At 36.4% G+C, this 23,992-nt stretch overlaps 1 protein-coding gene across 5 annotated transcripts in view; it reads right to left on the minus strand.

Annotated features, from left to right (window-relative positions):
• ADGB (androglobin) overlaps window positions 1-23,992 on the minus strand; it is a 159,176-nt gene that overhangs the window by 83,863 nt on the left and 51,321 nt on the right. For all 5 annotated transcript variants that reach the window (XM_027603366.2, XM_027603363.2, XM_027603364.2 and 2 more), the window contains 6 exons: window positions 21,686-21,772; window positions 18,803-19,014; window positions 16,994-17,134; window positions 15,326-15,420; window positions 7,394-7,568; window positions 4,181-4,271 (listed from right to left, as the gene is read on the minus strand). In XM_027603366.2, the coding sequence (XP_027459167.2) occupies window positions 4,181-4,271; window positions 7,394-7,568; window positions 15,326-15,420; window positions 16,994-17,134; window positions 18,803-19,014; window positions 21,686-21,772 (801 nt within the window). The remainder of the gene's footprint in view (window positions 1-4,180; window positions 4,272-7,393; window positions 7,569-15,325; window positions 15,421-16,993; window positions 17,135-18,802; window positions 19,015-21,685; window positions 21,773-23,992) is intronic.

Below are 23,992 nucleotides of genomic sequence, written 5' to 3' on the forward strand. Positions count from 1 at the left end.
CTTTAAATGTTGATGATCAGAATGTAAGAATTTGACATTTGGACTTGATTTAACTCAGTATCAGAGTAATGTTATCAGTGGAATGGGACTCAGAGTCAAAAATTTGAGTGAGCCTTGAGCACTTGAGTTTATAACTGTGACGTTTGTACTAGCTACTGAAATGTACAATATTCCCTTTCAAGTAATTCTTGATATGACCTTGAATTGTCATTGTCATTCCTACAAGTTCATAGGCACAATAAAAAGACATTTGTTATAGTAAATACATTTTACGTCATGTACTTTTTTTTTAGGTTACGTACTTTTCTTTTTTAAAAAAAGATTTTATTTATTTATTTGACAGAGAGAGACACACAGCGAGGGAGGGAACACAAGCAGGGGGAGTGGGAGAGGGAGAAGCAGGCTTCCTGCTGAGCAGGGAGCCCAGATGCGGGGCTCAATCCCAGGACCCCGGGATCACGACCTGAGCCGAAGGCAGACATTTAACGACTGAGCCACCCAGGCGCCCCTGTACTTTTCAAAAATAAAATTAAATTTCATGTATACAGATTTCCTACACTTTTTTTTTTCCTTTGTATTCAGAGAAAGTTCTTAATTCACCTCAAGCTAAGCATCTCTGATTTACCTGAAACCGCCACTAGAGGGTAGCACAGACATATTTGTGAGGTTCTAATGCTCACTAGGCCAGGAGCCAAGAATGGGCAAATTTGGCAAGTTGCTGCAGTGTTTCAGGGAAAAGCACTTGTGATAGCAGTCACTCTCAAGGACTTGCCAAAAAAAGGGTTTGCACTCATGTTGACCTGAGAACTCTGACTGTACAGCAAAGCAGGACAAGGGACCTTTCTTCCATGTAGGATGAAATGTCATTCACATATCTTTGTTTTTGGCTCTGCCGGATTGAATAAAGAAGCTAGGAAATTCACAACAGATTCAAACAGTGACTAGATTAGTTGAATCCAATCAGGTGTCAGAGTCACCTAGATCTGTCCACCTTGACCAGATAATGAAGCTGAAAGAAGACATAAGAAAATCGAGTAAGGGAGTAACTCGGGGAATTCAGGCTATGAAACCAATCCATTTGTGGTGTTCTATTGACACAGAGATTCTGGAAAGTCTGGGTATGGCATTTTTGGATCGTGAGAAAATTTGTCCTGGTGGTCTGCAGCTATGGTTTTCAAAATCCACAAAATCTCTGATTAGTATACAATCTCAATCAGTTGAGAGATAATGAAAAGTTATTTGGAATGGAAAAATTATCATTTAGTGGGTAATACTAAGTATAAAATTAATTAGAAAAATTATGAAGCACTAATATTTTTATATTAAGTTCAGAAAAATTCTATGTATATATGCTATTTTGTATTTGTAACATATGAAAGAACTTAGCATGTTATATAATCCAACAAATTAGGCTTTAAAATGTATGGCATATTTAATTTTAGCTTCATGATTAAGTTACAACATAATAAGAAAATTTTGGTTTGTAAAAACTAATAGCATATATAGGAAAAATTAAGGTTCTCAAAACACATAAGTTTGATTATTTGAACTTTTATAAGGATTTAAATACTTGGCAAGATTTTATTTGCTATGATTTTTGTCTCTTAAAGTACTTAGGGAGATAACAAAATACAGTGATGTAGCAAATGCCACTTAAAATGTTTAAATAAATCCGGCAAACTAAGTTTATTTAAAACTTGTATGGATATCAATAGATTTAGCTATAAAATAAGATTTTATGAAAAGTTAAAAGTTTGAGGGAAAATAGATTTACAAATTTGTAACGGTAACAAATTTTTGAAATCAAACGTTGCAGCAAATTCTCTTTTCAGTTGATAAAGCTGTCCCTCGAGGCTTGACATTACTAACTGCCAAGGACTATCCAGAGGAGCTCTGCCTAGGGGTCACTCCCAACCCACTTCTTAGTGGTCAGTTGTTGGTGCATAGAACTGACAGGAGCCTTGACGGTAAGCGATTTGAAGAATCTCTCTAATATTTTCAACTTGAATAGAGTTCATACAATGTCAATTAACTGGTTGTGATGTAAAGAGGCTCTAAAAGTAAAACAGCGCGATCAACCGACTTCTGATCTCAAGTTTAACTGCACTTCTTCATCAGCTTACACTCCTGTCATGGATCTTACTATGTCCAAAGAAGCCTAACCCATCACTAATGGTCATTGTGAGACATTCAAAATGTTTCATGAAGTTTTACTTAAGTTTAAAAGACATTCAACAAAGGACCAGATCATAAATGTAAAACTTGCTGAAAAATCTCAAAGGAAGCATGGCCATGTCACCATTATGCAGACTAAGGAATACTAATATTGCCAGAGCCCCATGAGCCATGCTGAGTGTCTCCCAAGCACGGCCAGTCCTCCTCACCACAGAAAACCACCATCATGACTTCCGATACCATGGATTGCTTTTTATTTTTCTTTGCATAATGTATGTTAGTAGGATAATTAAAAGCAACCCGTGCACTTTTTCTACCAGACTTCTTTGGTCTAATTTTTTTTTTTTTAAGATTTTATTTATTTATTTGAGAGAGAGACAGCGAGAGCAGGAACACAAGCAGGGGGAGTGGGAGAGGGAGAAGCAATCTGAGCAGGGAACCTGATGCGGGGCTCGATCCCAGGACCCTGGGATCATGACCCGGGCTGAAGGCAGACGCTTAACAACTGAACCACCCAGACACCCCGGGTCTAATATTTTTGTGTGTGACATTCATCCATGTTGGTTTGTGAGGCAGCACTTTGACTTTACACCTACATATCACTGTACCCTATGTGCCTTCGGTTTTACTCGGATGTGTCTAGTTGCAATTTTCTTTTTGTTTACGTTGTTTGATGTCAGAACTTCCTGATTCTTGACTTGATTTTTTTTTTTTTTTACTTTTGGGATATTTTGCCATTATATATATTTTTTATAATGTTTGGTGTTTGTTCTGTTTGCATTTTTTTAAAAGATTTTATTTATTTATTTGAGAGAGAGAGAGAATGAGAGACAGAGAGCACGAGAGGGAAGAGGGTCAGAGAGAGAAGCAGACTCCCCGCTGAGCAGGGAGCCCGATGTGGGACTCGATCCCGAGACTCCAGGATCATGACCTGAGCCAAAGGCAGTCGCTTAACCAACTGAGCCACCCAGGCACCCTTGCCATTATATTTTTAGTTTGTGATTATTCCCCCATCTCTCTATCCTCTGTTTCTGAGACCCACTTGCAATTATGTTGGTCTTTTTCAACTTGCTCCATTTGTTTTTACTGTACTTTTCCTCCTTTATTTATTTATGTTTGGTCTTCATCTTTTTGCTGTACCTAATTCCTGATGAAACACATCCACCAAATTCTTATTTTCAGTTCTTATTGTATTCCTCGAATTCTTGAATTCCTAGAATCCTTATTTGATTTTTAAAACCATTTTACATATTATTTATTCTTACGTATTACAATGTTATTGATGGATAACTGAAGTACAATTAGCTGCACAAATTCCGACTATGTATTTGGTAATCTTTCACATATGTATATATCCAGGTATTAGTTACTTATCACTGCATAACAAATTACCACAATGTCAGTGGTAATAATCATATCTTCCACTCATATCACTAATTCTTCTCATTATTGCTATTTGTGGACTTCCTGTTCACTTCTCTGAGCTCATTAGAAATTTTAGATCCAGGATGATAGTCTTTCTTTCCATCCCTTTTGCCATACTCAAACATTAGTATATTTGGATTTCTCCTCCTCTTTTTCCTCCTTTTACTTCTTGATCGTCTTTGTTGTTCTATTTAGGGTTTTTTTTTTTCCCCTAAGACTGACACACTTCATCTCTCTGGTTTCTCTGACAATCCTCTGCTCTTATGATTTCAGCATCAGATAATAACCAAAAGCATTTGTTAGTGCTAATGTTTAAGTAAAACAAAGTACTTACTCTTCTAAAACAGTAGCCAAACTGTAAAGCCAGGCATAGTTAAGCTTTGTTTTAACCTACTCAGAATTTATCTCATCTACTTATTACTGTGAAAAAGAATCTAAGAATATCGTTTTCCTGTGTTCACTGCAGCGATACAAACTTTAGTGCATCTGTCACCAAAGAATACATTTCTAACCACACAATTCACAAAGTACTTCATTTGTCAACAAAGTGTATTTGTGGGAAAGAATGTCACATACTTACGTTTCTGTTGGAATTGTAAATGGAGTCATCCTATAATTCAAAAATGGACTTGAAATTTCAAGAAATTGTTCGGGCTTCTTTATTATTAATTCTAGAAGAAACAGGTGGTATCATGTACTTTTTTTTAACCTTCCAAGATTAAATGCATAACTTAACAACTATTGTAGTACTGATTACATTAACTATTTAACCAGCAAATTTCAAAAGAGGGAAATAGGAATGTACTGGGATACATAGGTTTCACATTGAAAGGCCTTATAGATCCTGTTAATATTAGATGTTTAAAGTCTACTTCTCAGTTGCTTTCCAGACTTACAATGTGAAGCAATCAAGTCTCAAGGGAGAAAGTTAGCAATGTCTCCTTGTTATTACTGGTCATTCACTGCTACTTTGTTTTTTTAAGATTTTATTTATTTATTTGACAGAGAGAGAGAGTGCGCGCGCGCATGCACAAGCAGGGCTAGCTGCAAGCAGAGGGAGAGGGAAAAGCAGACTCCCTGCTGAACAAGGAGCCCAATGCGGGACTTGATCCCAGGACCCTGGGATCATGACCTGAGCCGAAGGCAGACGCTTAACTGACTGAACCACCCAGGCGTCCCTCACTACTACTTCTTTAAATGTTTTTCACTAAAAACTGTGTTCTTTTAGTTAACTTCTGCAAAACAATTGCTGAAACATGAAGAGGAAATTCAGACTAATACCTGGAGACGGTAGTAGAAGAACAGAAAATGTAACAAAGTTAAAGGTCCTGGGTAGAAGAGAAAACAGTGGCTAAAGAAAGGCCTTGTGGATCCGCCTAAAGGAGTCTGAAATTGATCTACGAGGAAGTAATTCTCAGTGGATACGGCACAGAACCCAGGCAGAGCATGGTGAGCACTGAAATTGAACATTAGAGATGACTATTTTAACAAAAGCTCTTCCATGGTGGAAAGGGTAACTATTAGAGAAAAATAGTGAAGCTTTGATACAAGTACATAACTTTTCTCTCCTTGTTCCATGGTAACCTCTAAAATGATCTCTCTCTTTCCCTCCCTGTTCACTTTCCTGTTCATTTTTGCCTTAAATATTAAACCCAATAGATAGAAGAAAGACAATTACAGGGTGAGCCTCGAGGTGGTATACGAGTTATGGAATCCCACCAATTTCAGGTTTCTCTTCCGCAGCCTGCGTTAGAGCCATCCTTTACCTAGAATTGCACTGCGATAGTAGTGCAATCAGAAAAGGTCAGCAGGTTCAGTATTTTTCCCTTCATTCAACTATTCTTCGATGCTCTGAATGAACAACTGTTTTAAGCGTGGCTCTATACATTGAACTAAAATATAGCATTTAAAAGCAAAAGATTTTCTTTCAAGCATCATGTGAAGGCTGATCTTTGGTTCAGAAAGAGAACAGGAAATAGGGTAGAAGGGAGGGCGGGAAGGAGAGTGGGAGGGAGGGATAAAAATTGGGAAGCTCCTGTACCCATAGCAGCAGTCCGCAGGCACTAACAGCTCTCTGCAGAAGCTCAATGGACATAAAGAAATGAAATAATCAAGCAGGACGGAGAGAGGCAGATAGGCCTAATGAAAAAAAAAAAAATTGACCATTTCTTCTTCCATCCAAACCAGATTATTTCTTTAATCTTTGTTCTTTTCTGGCAAAGATATAACATACTGTGCTGGAAAAGTTTCGCTCCCAGCTGTACCAGTTTTATCATGTAGGCAAAAAGCAAATGTGAGGAAAAATTACATGGTTAACAGTTGTAATTTGTATTTTAAAAACATGTAAATTGTGGTCGGAAGTAGAAGGCAGGGAACAGGTAAACATTCCAATCTGTGTGGCCAAGGCATGTTTAGGAGCCTGAGTACCACCCAGACTTAGGTGTTACATGGGAACCAAGATAGGGTCTGCTGGTCCCCTGTGATGAGGGATCAACAGCGCTTGAACTGGTAGCAGGAGCCTCCATCAACACCACCGAGAGAGGGTGTAAGCCTTGCTCAATGGCACCAAAGGCTTAAAGTATACTTCTAAGCTTCACAGCGAGGCCATCAATGAACTGGCCCTAGGTACGTTCTTTGTGGCCTTGCCTTCATTGTTCATTTGGGTAACAGACCTGTGAACACAGCCCCTGAGGCAAAACCCTCTAGAATGTGATATACTGTTGCTGGAGGAATACAATTAGAAAACAATGAGCAGTCAGCAAAGACAAAGGGAGAAAATGCCAAAGCAAGGAAACACACACAAAAGACTTTAAAAAAAAAAAAAAACAACGCTCTTTTGAACAAAGACTATTGAAGTGTTCTGGAATGAGAAAAATATATATACCCACATGCACACAGGCATATATACAGATAAATAATCCGTAACACGCCAATTCTTTATCATCCTTTATGAGAAACTGCAAGCTCTAAATTAGGTACGGAAACACAGTAGACGTTGACTAAACAAAAATTGTGAGCTATTCCGCCAGGCCATAATTTTTAAATTATTACTTTTTTTCTTCTTTTCTTTAATCCCATCTCCTCAGATTCATGCTTCTGTGTTAAAATTGATTTTTTAATGAATGCCTTTGCTCATTTCTGTTGCCGTTCAAACTTGGTGCTCATGAAAAAATGAAGACTTGGAGAGAAAAAACATGGAAAGAGTCAAGGATGAGACTTGGATTGTGAGGACGTTAGAAGTGAACTGAGAATAAGAGCCAGGCGGGCACAGTCCCCTGTCCCCCGCCTCCCCAGTGGCGGGAACCTATTTATTTCTAGCCCAACAGCCATTCATAGTGGCTTAGGACAACATTCACCTAGGAGCCAGTCCAGGCCAGAAGTTCTGTTCCTATATTCCAAACAAAGGTCAGTTTATTCTAAATATAAATCAGTTACTTCAAAGGTCATGTTCTACACGGCACTCTAGACCCGTGGCTTAAATACGCTATTTACATTTTTTTTCTATTATTCGCTGCAAACCATTTTCTATCACAATAATGACAACAATACCCTCACCCAAAGAATGGTCTGGATATAACTGGTCAGTTTAGATGCGAACCAAACTGCTCAGCTTCTGAAATGTGGAGAATTAATCCTTTAAAGGCATAAAATTTAGACATAAAATTGAAGGTAGGTGTTAGGTGTAATGATGGGTGGTTTGCCTTGATATACATCTTTCATTACAAATGAAACTATTAGACCTTCATGCAGAGAAAGGCTCCTTAGAAAGATTTTCAGACAACATGAACCATACCTTGAGCTTCATCTGTTATAACAGTTTCCTTTTTTTGACGAAAGAGTTTCCAGGGAGGTACGGGAGGTGATTTCGGAGGTGCTATGAGGGGGCAAGACCTAGTCCTAGTTACCAGCACAGGATGGCTACAGATGTGGGAAAGACCGTATTCTCTCAGCTTCTCTGCAGAATTAGCCTAAAGGGTGCAAGGCACATTTAAAAGGACACATGCAATTGCCTTGTGCATTTAAATAAACCACTTTTTGTCATTACAAAAACACTGTTACCACAGTAAAGAGGTAATAAAGGAAAAATAACCCATATTTCCACCTCCTAACATATGCACTATTACCATTTGTATTTCTCTTCATGTTTTTATTTTTCTGAGGCCCCCATTTACTTATTTACAAAAAATGAGAGACTAGAACTAGAAGCCAATTTTCAGTTCTAGAAGTTTATGATCCTCTGAGATTGAAAAAAAAAAAAATCTTAGCACATCGGTTTTGGTCCAAAATCAACCATTATTATGATGATAAGCTAAAACTTTGATAAGGTGCTTAATGCATGAAGTTTTTGTTTGTTTCTTTGTTTAGTCACCAGCAACTGCTACCTAGTATTAAAGAAAAAAACCCACTGCGCTTAGTAGATCAGGTCAATGTGATGGTAAGTGGTTGCCTTGTCTGTAGCTTATGCCCTCACCCTCAAACAGAGCCTCTCCCACAGGAAATCCCCATGATCTCTCTGGACAATGGAGCCAGTCATGGAAAGCCAGAGGAGAGAGGCTGCCTGAAATCCTGCCAAATCAAGCAATTCTCCTGAAATCCTGCCAAATCAAGCAATTCTCCGGGAAGATGCTTCCCCTATGCGACCGTTCAGATCTCCTAAAGCTACTCTGCTGCTTTGGAACAATTCAGAATCGTGCTGATGGAGAACGTCGGTTACTAACTGATGGCTGAAATATGCCAGAAGAAATCAAAAAGTCTGTGAGAGTTAAAGTAATATATTCTGGAGTCAAATTCTGGCATTCACAGTCTAAATGTTGAAACATTTTAAGTAAAAGAAAATAAGTACATTTAAGTCAGTTTTGCCAATAACTATTTTTCTTCCTAGTGATTTTGCATCATTGATTTCTCTGCAAGTAGCAATGCTTGAAAATGTAAATTTATAGAACAGTCATTTAAATTAGGACCAGAAACCCCCCTATTAGCCTATTCCAAATTATTGCCTCAGCCAGAACGTCCTTGCCCTCGTGACTGTTTCGCAACAGCTCAATCTATACTTCTGGGAGGAGGAAATGGGTGGGGTATCTGTGAGATGAAATAGTTCTCTCTAAATCCAGGGATTAACTATGGATTGATGATTTAATGATTTATTAATGATTGTAACAATTAATTAATAATTGGAAGGAGCTAATCAGTGCAATATTGAGTCCAGAAAAGCCACTTAAAAGTGTGATAAATATGCAGAATAAAGAGGAAAGTGATTCAATGTTTAAGGGAGGAAGCAGAGGAGGGGCGCCTGGGTGGCTTAGTCAGTTAAGCATCCCACTCTTGATCTCAGCTCAGGTCTCGATTTTCAGGGTTGTGAGTTCACGTCCCATGTTGGGCTCCACATTGGGTGTGGAACCCACTTTAAAAAAAAAAAAAGGCAGAGGAAATTGTTATATCCCCTTTAGCCTTTTCTGTGAATGTTAGCAATTTCTTGAGAAAAACTTTGGAAACCTCTGGTATTATGCCTTATAATGGCTTAAAAATGTTTTCTCATAGATCTAAAGTCTAAGCCTTTTTCTACAACTTTTACCCTGCCAAGTTTAAAAGTTTCCCATCACTCAAAAAGGGAATTTATGGGAGAATTTATTGATGTTGTTCAATAAGACAATGCTTCAGGATAGTAACCAAAAAAAGTACACTCTAAAATTTATACGTCATCTCCAAAGTAGAAGCCATGCCCAAAGTAGTTTTTATAAGTTGAATCACTTCCAGATAGTTTATTATTCATCAAATTTGGTCTACATATCTCAAATCCTTCTTATAACTGCAACCAAATATGTAGATTCTTTACTCTTTTTAGATTCTTTACTCTTTTTAGCATCAGAAAATCAAATTATTTAAAGCATTTGAAAATGTGAGGTTTTGTGTCAAATAATTAAGTATAGTATTAACACCTATTGTATTGTTTGAATCCACAAAAGTACTAGCTGGATTTAAGGTAAGTAAGCCGATTTCTTATACTTCATTTTATTTCTAACATACTTTAAGATACTTCTGAATGATGTAAAGTAATGCTTTGGATAATAGTTACAGTTTGATGCTGAGGAACTTTGTTAAAGGACCTCAAACTTTCTTACATTAGAATTAGGGGCAGAGAGAGATTTAGAATGGTAAATTTTCACTCAGGTGAAACCCTGAGTAGGCACTCAAGAAATATTTTTTGAAATTTCATGTATAGACTCAGATTAGAAGTTTCTTTGCCCAGATGATGCTTTCACTCCTCTGGCCCATCCCACCTCAAACATTCTTTTTTTTTTTTTTTTTAATAAACTCTACCGCCAAGGTAGGGCTGGAACTCACAACTCTGAGATCAAGAGTCACATGCTCTGCCAACTGAGCCGGCCAGACACACCTCAAACAGTCTAAAAGTAGGAGTTTGAGCAAGTGGGTGGCTTTCTTAGAACTTGCAGATTACTTATTTAAATAAAACTAAAACTATTTAGAATATCCAAAAACAAGAAAAGGGGGTAATTCGTGCCATCTTGTTCCTTTCCAAGTTTTCTTTTTCTTGAGTCTGGACAAATTCTTTTTTCACTTCATTTTACATATTGGTCTCATGTCTTTGGGGCTATAATTTTTAGCAGTACACTGCATTTAACAAAATTCCATTAGAATACAAACTTTTTCTGTTGATTTATCTTTTTTTAAATATTTTATTTATTTTTATTTGCTAGAGAGAGTGCACACATGCAAGAGAGAGTGAAGCAAGAGCACAAGCAGGGGGAGTGGGAGAGGGAGAAGAAGGCTCCCTGCTCAGCATGGACCCCCCAACAACACAGGACTCGATCCCAGGACCCTGGGACCATGACCTGAGCCAAAGGCAGATGCTTAACCAACTGAGCCAGCCGGGCATCCCTCTGTTGATTTATCTTTAAAACATTGTATCTCGTTATATTCTGATTTGACCAGGAGAACTAGATTAGCCTAATAGCTAATGTAAAAGAATCAGCAGGTAAGTTAGAGAGACTGTGAGGCTATAGCCAGTTCATTATAGCCTTGAAGTTCATTCATTATTTTATATGAGTTTCAGGTGTACAATATAGTGATTCAACAATTCACCCAGTGCTCATCACAACAAGTGTGCTCCTTAATCCCCATCACCTATTTCACCCAAGAAACAGACTCTTAACTGATGGTTATAGAGAACTGATGGTTACCAGATGGGAGGTGGATGGGGAGATGGGTGAAATAGTTCATTTAACTGCTATTACAGACATTGGGCTAATTCCTGAACCTCTGGGTCCCTTAAGCCATTTTCAACCCCCAGAGGAAGGATTTATAACACTCTGGGTGTCCTGACTCCCTCCCACATCTCAAGCTGCCTCTGAGTCTTCTCCCCTTGCTATCTGCTCAATTTCTATTACTTCTCTGAACCCAGTGAGCTCTCCTTCGCCTCCAGACTTTCCAACAAAAACATTCCTCTGCTTTGAACACACTTTTTCCTATTTACTAAGCTAACTTCTTAAGGCCATCACTTAAACACTTCTTCCTTTGCGAAGACATCCTTAGTCAACCATTAGACAGAAAGATGTGTTGCTGCTATGTGCACCATATTCATTTTCCTGCTCATTCATTCATTCATTTGGTCAGTCATCCAACACACATTATTTGAATGCTATTTCTACCATATGCCAGACACCTTGTATGATCTCTGTTATACCAATTTTCTAACTTTATTACTATTGTTGGCTTGTCTGTCTTCTTCATTAGACTGAGTTTTCTAAGGAGGGAGTTTTGTTAGTCTTGCTTGTTACCAGGTCCTCAAAGACTAAATCATTGTTAGTACATAACAGAAAATCAATAGACATGTGTTGAATTAACAACAAACATAGGTGATCTTTTTTGTCCTTTAAATTGAAAACTAACTTTTTGTTTAAATATTAATTTCTCAGCAGGACAGCCAAGCATTCAGATGGATTATTTTGTGTGGTGTGTTTGTGTGTGTGTGTGATGTACTCATCCCCTTCTTATATTTTGTAGTTTTAAAAAGTGTTTAAGTATGTCGCATAAGAGACCATGGCACTCCACAAAGCACAGCTTAGGTCATTTTGCAGTCCATGGTGTTAGATCTCTGGAATACTTAAGAGAATGGCTAGACCAGTGCCACATAAGGATTTTTTTAAAAACTGAGGGCTGAGATAGATGACCAGCTCAAATCTTACTCAGAGACTTAAATTGGTGGGAGGCCAAGGAAGCACACTTGGATTTAGGCAATGACTAAAGTTACTTAACTTTGAATTAAAATCAGAGAAACTGCCACTATCTCTACATTCGTAATGGCACATTATGCCCTGTAATCTTGACAATATTACCCCTGTTAAATGGCAGACTTTCACAGGAAGAAATGGTTTCTATTCAAAAAGGACAGAGGAGGAGGAAAGGAAGGAGGAGGGCCTGGAGAAAGGAGGAGGGAGAGAGAAGAAGGCGTGATAACATTATGCTGCCTGGGCAAATCATCTAGAAGACAAATATACTGCATAGTAAGTGCAATGAGCATCCAACTGGATTATTTACACTTCAACCAAATTTTCATTGAATTTTTAATATCCAACTGTTTTTAACTAACCCACTGAACATTTATGTTTATATTACTATACCATCTCGTCTTCTACTTTAAGTGCAGTGATTTCAGAGCATATGGAATTCTATAACCAAAGTGCTGGATGTCTGGGAGTCCCCCAAGGGGTTAGGATTTCATAAGCTCCAAATGCAATATTGTGTTTGTCTCAGTACAGTGAAGAGCAAGTAATCTGGTGGATTTTACCCTTTACAAAGGGAGGGAGAAAAGTGATTTTTATATCTAATCAAAGTTTGGCCGACTGCACCCAAAGTGAAAGAGGCTCACCTGCCTGTATTAAAGCCCCATCCTGAGGGGCCGGCATCTTACTTCACACACACGTAGGTGTCTGCTGGAACATTCTCCAGGAACCCCGGGGTGGGAGCCAGGTTCGCACTCTCCCTTTGCCCTGCTCCAGTACACCAGTATCTCCTGGAAGGAAGCTTTTCATAAGCCTCTGATGCCTGATCTTTGTAGCTGCCACCCAGGGAATGCCTCTTGACCGCCTGGCTCTGGGGGCCAGGGGAATTTGCCTGGTCCTATGGGTTTTGCAACCGATTTTGCGACTGCTGCCAGGGGACAACTCTCCAGCCAGTGGAGCTTAGCTTGTGTGTCCCACAAGACTGTAACCCATGGAGAAAGAGTCGTTAACCAGCTGCCACCCCCGGGGCACAACAAGAGGCAACAGATCCAGTTCAGTCTTTCCGCGGAGGAGGCCTATTAAGTAATCCTCTCAGGGGCAGCCTGAGGAGCAGATTTCTAATTAAACACACATCATGGGACTGACAATGATCCTTTCCAGAGACCTCGGAGGGCAAGCTCTATCTTTGTGCTTTCCCTCTACCACACTCCAGAGAACCCGTGTCTCCTGGAGGGGAGACTTACACATGGCGGGTGCCCTGGTTTTTATGTCTGGCACCCCAATTTTTGCAGCTTCCACTCAGAGGAAGCCTCTTGATTGTCTGGCTCTGGTAGCAAGGGGGGGCTTGCATTCCTGGATGCCATGGGACTGTGGCAATTGGAGAGACAGTCCTTGGCCAGCTGCCACTCCCAGGGCACTGTGCAGACAGCAAATGGAGCCACACCCCCAGTCTTTCAGTGAAGAAGGACTCTTGGCTTGTCCTGGAGCTTCAGCCTGAGGCAGGCTTCAGTCAGGTGGGATTGGGCACACCCTTAGTGAACTATGGAGCTGCTTGCTGTCAAGGAGTGCAGGCTGTGGACACCATCTTGGCATTCTCCCTCTGCCTTGTTGAACCTCACCAGGATCTCAGAAAAGGGTTTTTTGATCATTTGGAACCCCAACTTTTTGTGACTGCCAACCAGGGGACGCTACCAGAGAACCTGGCCACTTACGAATCCTAGGACTGTGTATATTTGCATACTTGTTAAAAGCTGCTGCTCCTAGGTCTGACTTCCAAACTGCTTGAATCAAAATGCTAAGATCCTTCCCTTAGGGACACTGACAGGTCTTAGCACATCCTCACTGATGGGAAGCTATTAAAAATATAATAGCTTCTGCCCAGATAAGCACAAAGGTTTAAGAGACAAGCAGAACTGAGGCAGGGTTGCATGACAAGCTTCATCTACTAAATGGAGCCACTCCTTCAAGACTGGGAGAGATGGTTATTCCATCAACTGTATAGAAACTAATAGAATTAAGCAAGTGAAGAACAGAGGAATATGTTCCAAAAGAGAAAGAGAGAGAACAAAATAAAAACTCAAAGAAAAACTTAATAAAAGGAAGATAAGTAATTTGTCTGATAAAAAGTTCAGGGTAGTGGTCATAAAAATGCTCACTGAACTGGGGAGAAAAATGGATGAACACAGAACTTCAACAAAAAATGGAAATATAAGAAAGTACCCAAGAGTAGTCAAAGGGCGGAAGAATACAGTAACTAAACTGAAAAATACACTAGAAAATTTCAACAACAGCCTAGATGAAGCAGAAGAAAGGATTAGTCAACTCAGAGACAAGGCAGTAGAACTCACCCTATTAGAGCAGCAAAAAGAAAACAGAATGATGGAATATTACTCGGCCATAAAAAGAATGAAATCTTTCCATTTGTGACAACATGGATGGATTTCAAGGGCATTATGCTGAATGAAATAAGTCAGACAGAGAAAGACAAATACTATATGCTCTATCATATGTGGAATCTAAAACGAAACAAAACAAGCTCACAGAAGCAGAGAACAGATCAGTAGAGTTGCCAGAGGTAGAAGGTAGGGGTGGGAGAAATGGGTAAAGGGGGTACAAATTTACTTAAATATATATATATTTAAAAATGATGGGAAACCCATACATGCCATGCCACTGCTAAATTTTATGTGGTCAAATACTTAACATCATGGAAAAAAATTAATGATATAGTGTAAAGTGAAAAAGCTGGCTTCCAAAATTTAATAAATTCATAACATTTAATTCCACTGTGTAAAAAAGTATATTCATATAGACACAGAATATATGCACAGAAGAAAAAAATCAAAGGGTATATCCCAAAATGTTAGCATTGCCTATGTCTAGGTATTTATACTATGAATATTTTCATTTCAATGCCTTTGTGTACATTTTCTAAATTTTCTCTAAATTGTTAGACTTATAAGAAAAAATCAGTTAACATTTTTTGTGTGTATTATCTAAAGATTACAAGGAGGTTATAGTAGTAGTTGACCAACTGTGGATGTCAGTTATTTAAATCGTCTTATGTTAAGAAAATATTTATGATCTGTTTATGGAAAGGTAATTTATTATTATTTAAATATGTTTACATGATTCTGAAATATATAACTTATGTGCCTTTTTTTTTGCTTAGAATGGAACAAAATGATAATACATGAGTCTACATTTTTTTAAACAGGGAATTATTACAATCATCTAAGATAATTTTGAATGTTCCAGGTCCCTGCGTTCAAGTGTCTATTTTTTTTAAAGATAAGTAGACTGAAATCCAGGACCAGAATTTTAAATTCTGGTATACATTCAATGACAACAAATATCTCTCTCTCTGTCTCTCCCTCCCTACCTCCCTCTCTCTCTTGCCCATTCACACACACACACACACACACACACACACACACACATATACACCATAAATGGTACTGGGCTTCCTGGCCTTGAGTGCTTACCATTTTTTCTAATGCAAAGATCTTTTTTTCAAATAAATAGAGGGGTGTAAAGGTAGCATATACAACCATGTGAGGAGACTGTATTGCTGAAGAACCTGTAAAAAAAACATATATCGTGTCATGGAAATTCTCGCCAAATGGGTTTGTCAGTAGATCATTCCAAATTGTTCAAATTCCTTAATGGGCATATCTTTGCACGTGAAAAATAGGTAAATGACTGTAAATGTATTTAATAAATGTTAAATGTCACATGTGCTTCTATTTTATAGAACATCTCATTAGTATTACCTTCATCTTAGTACCATTTAATTGCTTAAGAAATCATTTTATGTCACTATAAAAAAAAGTTATCAGAAAAACTCTAGCTACTAGTCAATGTCACTAGAAGAGTCTACAAATGATTATATTCAAAAGGAATGATTTTAAAATGAAATTTTTTTAGCTTTCATAGATAAAACCTTAATTTGAATATAAAGAAGTTCAGAACTTTCTATGTCATTTCAAGAAGAAAGAAAACAAACTAATCATTCCATGAAGAAGGAAAACTAAGTCAGTAACTTAGCCAGGATTGTTCTATATGCGTGTGTATAGAATTTCCTGGCCAAATATATATATATATGTGTGTGTGTATAATTTATTTATTTATTAATTTATTTATTTATTTCCAGGATAGTTAGCATACAGTGTTATATTAGTTTCAGGTATACAATATGGATTACTTAATATTGAATGCTTCTGAGCATCACTTATTTTTTTCATGTTTCTTAACAGACCTGAAATTACTATATTTGATTCAGTATGCTTTTGTTCTTTACAGATTCTGGCTAAAATGGTATAATTTATTTTGCTCTATTATCTTTATTTTTTAATTAAAAAGTTTGTTTTATTCCTTTACAAATTCAAGCACTAATGCTGAACTGTATTAGATATTTATTAAAGAATAATATTTTTAGACCCACAAAATATGTTAGATACAGGATCTCTCTAGAATAGATTAAAATGTAAAATATACCAAACTCATGAAAACATATTTTTACACTTAAAAATTAAGCTTGTATATTTTTCATGGAGCAGAGACCTGAATTCAGGCATGTATGTATACACACACACACACACACACACACACACACACACACACACACACACGTATATACATACATATAGAGTTTATATACATATATACATATATAATTTATACAAAGGAAGACATATACTAATATATATTTGTATACACTGATATGTAATTATATTTTATATTTATATAGTTTATACAATTATACATTAATATTTATGGATATTATACAATATGTGTCATATAATATATGTTGTATTTTATGTATTATAGATTATTTGTTATGTGCTAATACATAGCATATACACTTACTAGTATATGTCCTCCTCCATGCAAACACTTCTGTGACTGTTGTACCATAAAAATTTGGACAACCTTGGCTTCTGTCTCACATGTAAGACTTTGCCCCCATATGCATACTGATTTGAGAGTTTAACAATTATGGGCAAACTTGAGCATATTTATTTAGATAATGTCTCAACAGGCAGTACACTTTTGTATTCCAAAGTGATATTCCAACTTTGTAAACTCCAAAGTTTCCCAACATTTTAAGAAGAAGCTAAAATAGCTATTACTCTAGCATACTGAAAGCTTACAATCTGACAGAGACTGCAGAGAGTACTGTACATCTGATGAGGGTCTTGAAGCATGAAGTGACCATTTGAATTTTTCTTTTTCCTTCTCTTTTTCTCCATTTTTACTCTTCTTCTTCCCGACATCTTTTGCATCTGCTTTTTCTAACATATTAAAAAATAGATATGATAAGTCTTTTAACTACAAAACCTCAAACTATATTACTTATTCAGTTATGTTGAAAAGAAGGCTAAAACAATAGTGTTATTTAAATGTAAAACTATAGCCACAAATTTCCCAAAACACTACTCACCTCTAATTAGAAACATCAAAATAAAGTAAGAGAAAACTTTGAAAATTGACAATGTACTGCCAAAGACATGATTATTGACTACACATATTTTTTTGCTAAATGGAGATGATCATTAAATATAATTTATATTATATATATTAATATATAATTTTATATATTATAAATAATTTTAGGCTAATTTTCTCATTTTAGAATGAGGCTAGTTTTCTCATTCCTTCTACTGCATCATAACGTATATACATCTGCTGTTTTCTCACAGAAAATGCTCTTTCCCTTATCTTCAAGAAATCCCTCTCATCTTTGTGAACATAGCTCAAAATTCCTTAGGGAATTCTTCCCTAATGTCCTAGACTAAATATGAACTCCCATAGTTTTCTGTATTTTCCTCCAAGGCTCATGTCTTAGTATATGGTTATGGTTTTTAAAATTAAAATTAATGTTAGTCTCTCTCCCTAGATCATAAGCACTAGGAGATAAGCTTCACAGTGGATTTTGTTCACCGGATGATCATTAATTCCTGGAACATTTATTGGTATTCTACTCAGCAAATAGTATATCTGAATGGATGGATGAACATATATTAATTTGTGATACATGAAAAAGGGCTTCTAAGTTCAAATTAATTTGAGATATGCTAGGTAAAACAAATTTAATCAGCCTTCTTGTTCGGCTTTCTTTCATAAACTAATGCACATTAGGTCATTTAAAGAAGGGCTTATGATAGGCAGAAATCACTCATACACTTGATCTTGGTAAATTCTTGAGGAACATTTATAGTAATAATTTCTGTGTGGTAAATGCTGGTAAATAAGATCTTGATAAGGAACAATTTGGGCAAAATATAAGATTTTATAAAACAAATATTTGAAAGATCCCACAGCTCTTGAGGTATATAAAAAAGCTGAGTATATTCTAGTATATTTAATTCTACTTTACTATAAAAGCATTATTATTCATATGCATAGCTATATGAAATATTTTAGAAAATATAAGATAATTATTCAATATATTTCTTCCTTTAAGATTCTACACTGTAAGATAGCTTGAAATTATTTTATTTTGAAATTTGAACTTCTACCTTACAATAAATGGTCAGCAAATCATAATCCATACTGTGTCTATTTTGCATTTCCTTGGTGGGGGGAATAAAAGAGAAAATAGAACAACTTTCCCTTTGCAGTTTTGCTCCATTCCACTCTACATATAACATATAAGGAAGTGTGTGTAATGGAAATTGACACTTAATGTCTCTTCTTATGTTAACACTATACTACTTCAGTATCATCAAAATATACAGTTGCCCTTGATTTTAAAAGACAGCAAAATATGGGATAATAACTAACATCTAGTAAACTACATTACTAGTTCTAAAATCCTAGAAAGATAGGATCTTAATTATTTTCACAACACTTAGTAAATGATAATGACAATAAATAATCATTAAATTCAGCAACAACTATAGACCATTTATATGCAATATCCATATTGAACATACGAATGACAATATAAAATGTCTTACCTTTTGGAGCCTTGTCACTTTTCTCAGGTATCTTTAGTGCTGTTGCTGAACCTTCAGGTTTGAACTCTTTGCCATCCTTCACTTCTTTCCCTGGTTCTTTTAATTTGGCATCTAACACAGCTATTTTGCTTTCAGAACTGGACTCAACTGACAGCTTAAATTCAGGCAATATTTCTTTCAAGAGCTCCCATACTTTGTCCATATATCCTGGTCTTAGATAAAACACATCAACATTAATTTCCAAATAATAAAGAAATAGAAAATCTTAACAGACCAATTACTAGCAAAGGTATTGAATCAGCAATCAAAACAATCCCAACAAACAAAACTCTAGGCTTCACTGGTGAATTCTACCAAACATTTAAAGAATAATTAATACCAATCCTTCTCAAACTCTTTGGAAAAACATAGAAGGAATACATTCTAACTCATTTTATAAGGCCATCATTACTTTGATACCAAAACCAGACAAGGACACCACGAGTAAAGGAAATTACTGACCAAAATCTCTGATAAACATAGAGGCAAAAATCCTCAACAAAATATTAACAAATAGAATTCAACATACATTAAAAGGAAATATACCATGAACAAGTGGGATTAATTCCAGGGATGTAAGTAAGTATGATTCAACATTTGCAAATCTATGTGATACACCAGATTAACAATGATTATGATTTTTATCATTCATTAAAAATCATAAGGTTATCTCAATAAATGGAGAAAAAACATTTGACAAAATTCAACATCCATTTATGATAAAAAACTCAACACATTGGGTATTGAGAGAACATACCGCAACATAATAATGGCCAAATATGACAAGCCCACAGTTAATATCATACTCAATCAACTGTGAAAATCTAAAATATTTTCCTCAAGATCAGGAACAAGACAAGGATGCCAACTCTCACCATTTTCATTCAGTAGTATTGCAGGTCTTAACCAAAGCAAGTAGGCAAGAAAGAGAAATAAAAGACGTCCAAATTAGATAGGAAGAAGTAAAATTGTCACTATTTGCAGATGACCTAATATATGTAGAAAACCCAAAAGATGCCACCAGAAACTATTAAGCCAATAAATGACTTCAGTCAGGTTGCAGGATACAAAATCAATATACAAAAATCTGTTGCATTCTATACACTAAATGAATCATCAGAAACACAAATAAACAATCCCATTTACAATCGCCTCAAAACGAATAAAATACCTAGGAATAAATTTAACCAAGGAGGTGAAAGACTTGTACACTGAAAACTATAGGATGTTAATAAAAAGAAGTTGAAGATGACACAAATAAATGGAAAGACATTCTGGGCTCATTGACTGGAAGAATCAATATTGTAAAAATGTCCATACTACCCAAAGTCATCTACAGATTCAATGCAATCCCTATCAAAATTCTAATGACATTTTTCACAGAAATAGGAAAAACAATCATAAAATTTGTATTGAGCCACAAAAAAACTCTTAATAGCCAAAACTATTGTGAGAAAGAACAAAGCTGGAGGCATCACACTTCTTGATTTCAAACTATGTCACAAATCTATAATGATCAAACAGTATGCTATTGACATACAGACACTTAGATCAATGGAACACAATAGAGAACTCAGAAATAAACCCACCCATATATAGTCAATTAACTTATGACAATGGAGTCAAGGATACACAATGTGGAAAAGATAGCCTCCTCAGGAAATGGTGTTGGAAGAACTGGACAGATACATGCAAAAGGATGAAACCAGACCGTTATCATACACTATACACAAAAATCAGTTCATAATGGGTTAAAGACTTGAATGCATGGTTTTATATGGGTTTTTTTAAAGATTTTATTTATTTATTTGAGAGAGAGAGAGAGAGCACATGAGAGGGGGGAGGGTCAGAGGGAGAAGCAGACTCCCTGCTGAGCAGGGAGCCCCATGTGGGACTCGATCCCGGGACTCCAGGATCATGACCTGAGCCGATGGCAGTCACTTAACCAACTGAGCCACCCAGGCGCCCGGTTTTATATGGTTTTACCAAAAAACTCCTACAGAAAACATAGGCTTTTTGATGTTGGTCTCATACCGTTTTTTGTTTGTTTGTTTTGGATTTGACTCCAAAAACAAGGGCAACAAATGCAAGAATAAAAAGTAGGGCTATATCAAACTGAAAAGCTTCTGTTTATTTGAACCAAGCAACAGCTAGTTTATCCTGCTGAAAAGATGCTTCAGATGGTAGAATCCAAGTTACTGGGGGCTGAATTCAATCTCCTCTAACCTGGACCCTTTGAGAATGGTAGATTCCCAAAATGAATCAAAGATTGGAGATGATCCAAATTGATAACTGTGCTATGGATTTGATCTTCTTGTAAAAACCAAACCACTCTGGGCTTCAGTTTCCTCATTTGTAATGACATATACCCAGCTGATGAGGCCGTATGAATGATTAAATAATATTTTCAGGACTGTGGTTTTTAATTAGAAATAATATATTAAAGTGCCTAAGGCCCAATAGGTGTTTCATTATTATTAATTATTTCCTAATATGTGTAGTTAATTAAAGGTCGCCTTTATGTTTCTGTATTGAATAAGTGTAGTAGCTGTATAGATATAAAGGGACACATGTAAATATTTACCATAATAAAGAATTAACATTGTTTTCATATTTGTAATCCAGATATTCAAAGATTAAATTCACAGTCTTTTTAAGGAGACAGAATTTATCCTGAAATTCTCAAGGAATTTTATAGAATACTCTAAAATAGTATTTTCACAAACATTTTGTAAAATGTGTCATTTCTTGAAATTTTCTTAAAGATTAAGAATGTTTTGGTTCAAGAAACATTACTGGGGAGGAAAGAAAAAAATATATGAAGAACTTAATGGTAAAACCTACTGGAGAGAGATCACTTCCGGTAGCCATCCTGTAAGTGCATGGATAACAGTGAACTCCCCTAGGTCTCTCCTCTCCGCTATATGAATGCTAAAAAGGCAAATGCACAATAGTATAGTTAGTAACATTTGAAAACAGACAGGTATATAAGGACTAGGAATCTTTAATAAACAGTGATATCGCCATAAAAAATGTAGGAGTCATAGTGGTTATATATTAGAATACAAGAAAATACTATTCCAACAGCCAGATGATTTGTTTTGTTAAAGCACTTAAAGAGATCCAAAGATAAAATTTCATGTTTATTTTAAAAACATGGTATAAGCCTTATTTTAAAAAGATATAAATTAATATTCATGTCATATACACAAAACATATGCACATATATAAAATATGTAAATTTAGATGCTATATATTTTATATATTCAATATGCTAACATGTTCTTTAAAAAATAGAACAGTGTCTTTTATCTTTCTGGTTTCAGTTATTATCCTAAGATGCCTATGAGGCTGTGTATTAAATCAGTCTTATACATGACAGGTCAAGATGGGCATCAGATATCCCTAATTAAATCCTTAGATAATTCCAGAGAGACTAGAAACATCTTTTATCCTATTCAAAAGAGTAGATCTACCACCATAGCATAAAGTCCAATGAGACTGAATGACCGAATATCACTCTTCCCATTTTAGTCCTTTTGTTTTCTGAAGTGATTAGTCTATTTACATTAACACACATAAATGTCGTACCCCTACTGCGGCCAGGGGTCACAACTTCAGTCCACCATGTGCCAACAGGGGTGATTGATGGTATTGACCATATGTGTCCTTTTTCAGAAAGAAATCCTACAATCTTAGTCACATGTTCTGTCATTTATAAACTTGCATTGGTTTATTGTTTATAATTATGGATTTTGATGTGTCTACATATGTCACAGATAACAAAAATCTCTTGGGGTAGTTCACAGTCTAGTCTAAACTCCTCTGTGGATAATCTTATTTAGGAAGCAACTGTGCAAACTTCATAAAGATAATGTTCTGTCCTTTGCATAGCTCACAATGATATTGATATAATTACTACATATTAATTTTTAATGTAGAAAGCTAAAATTCGTATGAAAATAACTGCTATATACTATAAAATCTGAGAAAAAATGCATAGACAAATATAAATTGTACCACACAGTCTCAGTGTTCACTAGAAAGCCTCAGAAATGTCTTACATTTAGTCTGGTCCTTTATTTCCATGCTAGATTTATCTATTTTTTAAAATAACAATAATCTTATTTCTTAGGTTGCTATAAGATTCTATGGAACTGTAGCTTTAAGAAAAACAAAATGCCACTCCAGTTTTCCAGGTCACAGTTTTAACACTTCACTGATGTTACTTCAGCTCTAATTCTCAGAACTTCAAGTTAGGTCTGAGAATTAGGAACAAGAGGAATGTTATTTTCTTTCAAAACAAACAAACATAGCTGTCACCAGTATGAATACTTAGTACTATTCAGCTACCTAAAAAGATCTGGGCTAAGTTCTTTTTAAAAAAATCATTGAAATTAAGAGTTGTGAGCTGGGTGAAACAAATTCCAAACAAAAATTGAGCGTTGGTGAGAGAAAAGAGAGATGATAAGGATGGCGGTAGGAGTGGCTGGTTTTGTTGTAAAGCCTTGGGGAAAAAAAAGGAAGGGGAGACCAAAGAAAATCCACAAAAAGCAGAGCGGGCTTCTGACGGACAAGGGTGTGTTTCCTGAAGGGGTGGAGGCTGAGCTCTGAGACAAGGGCTAAAGTGATCTCTGTTAGAGCATGTGGGTGTTCCATTGAGAATGAGGTGCTGTCACACCCTGCAGGAAGGTGAAGGGTATCAAATTCAAGCCAGTGCAGTGTATGTGAGAATTCTCCCACTGAGCAATGATATGAAGTTGCCACGCCTTTGTAACTTAAGCATCTAAACTATTTTTGCTTGGCTAGGGTGGGGATGGATTGACCTAGGGTCTCCATAGGTGGAAGCCAAGAGAATGAACATGGAAGACATGTCTCATATACGTTGATACACAAGACATGCAGGAATGGAAGACACAAGCAGATTTCACAAGAGTATTGAAGCAAGGGGCGCCTGGGTGGCTCAGTCGTTAAGCGTTTGCCTTTGGCTCAGGTCATGATCCCCAGGGTCCTGGGATCGAGCCCTGCATCGGGCTCCCTGCTCAGCGGGAAACCTGCTTCTCCCTCTCCCACACCCTCTCTTGCTGTCTCTCTCTGTCAAATAAATAAATAATAAAATCTTTTTTAAAAAAAAAAAGAGTATTGAAGCAA

The sequence above is a fragment of the Zalophus californianus genome, chromosome 7, assembly GCF_009762305.2.
Source record: "Zalophus californianus isolate mZalCal1 chromosome 7, mZalCal1.pri.v2, whole genome shotgun sequence".
NCBI classification, from domain to species: Eukaryota; Metazoa; Chordata; class Mammalia; order Carnivora; family Otariidae; genus Zalophus; species Zalophus californianus.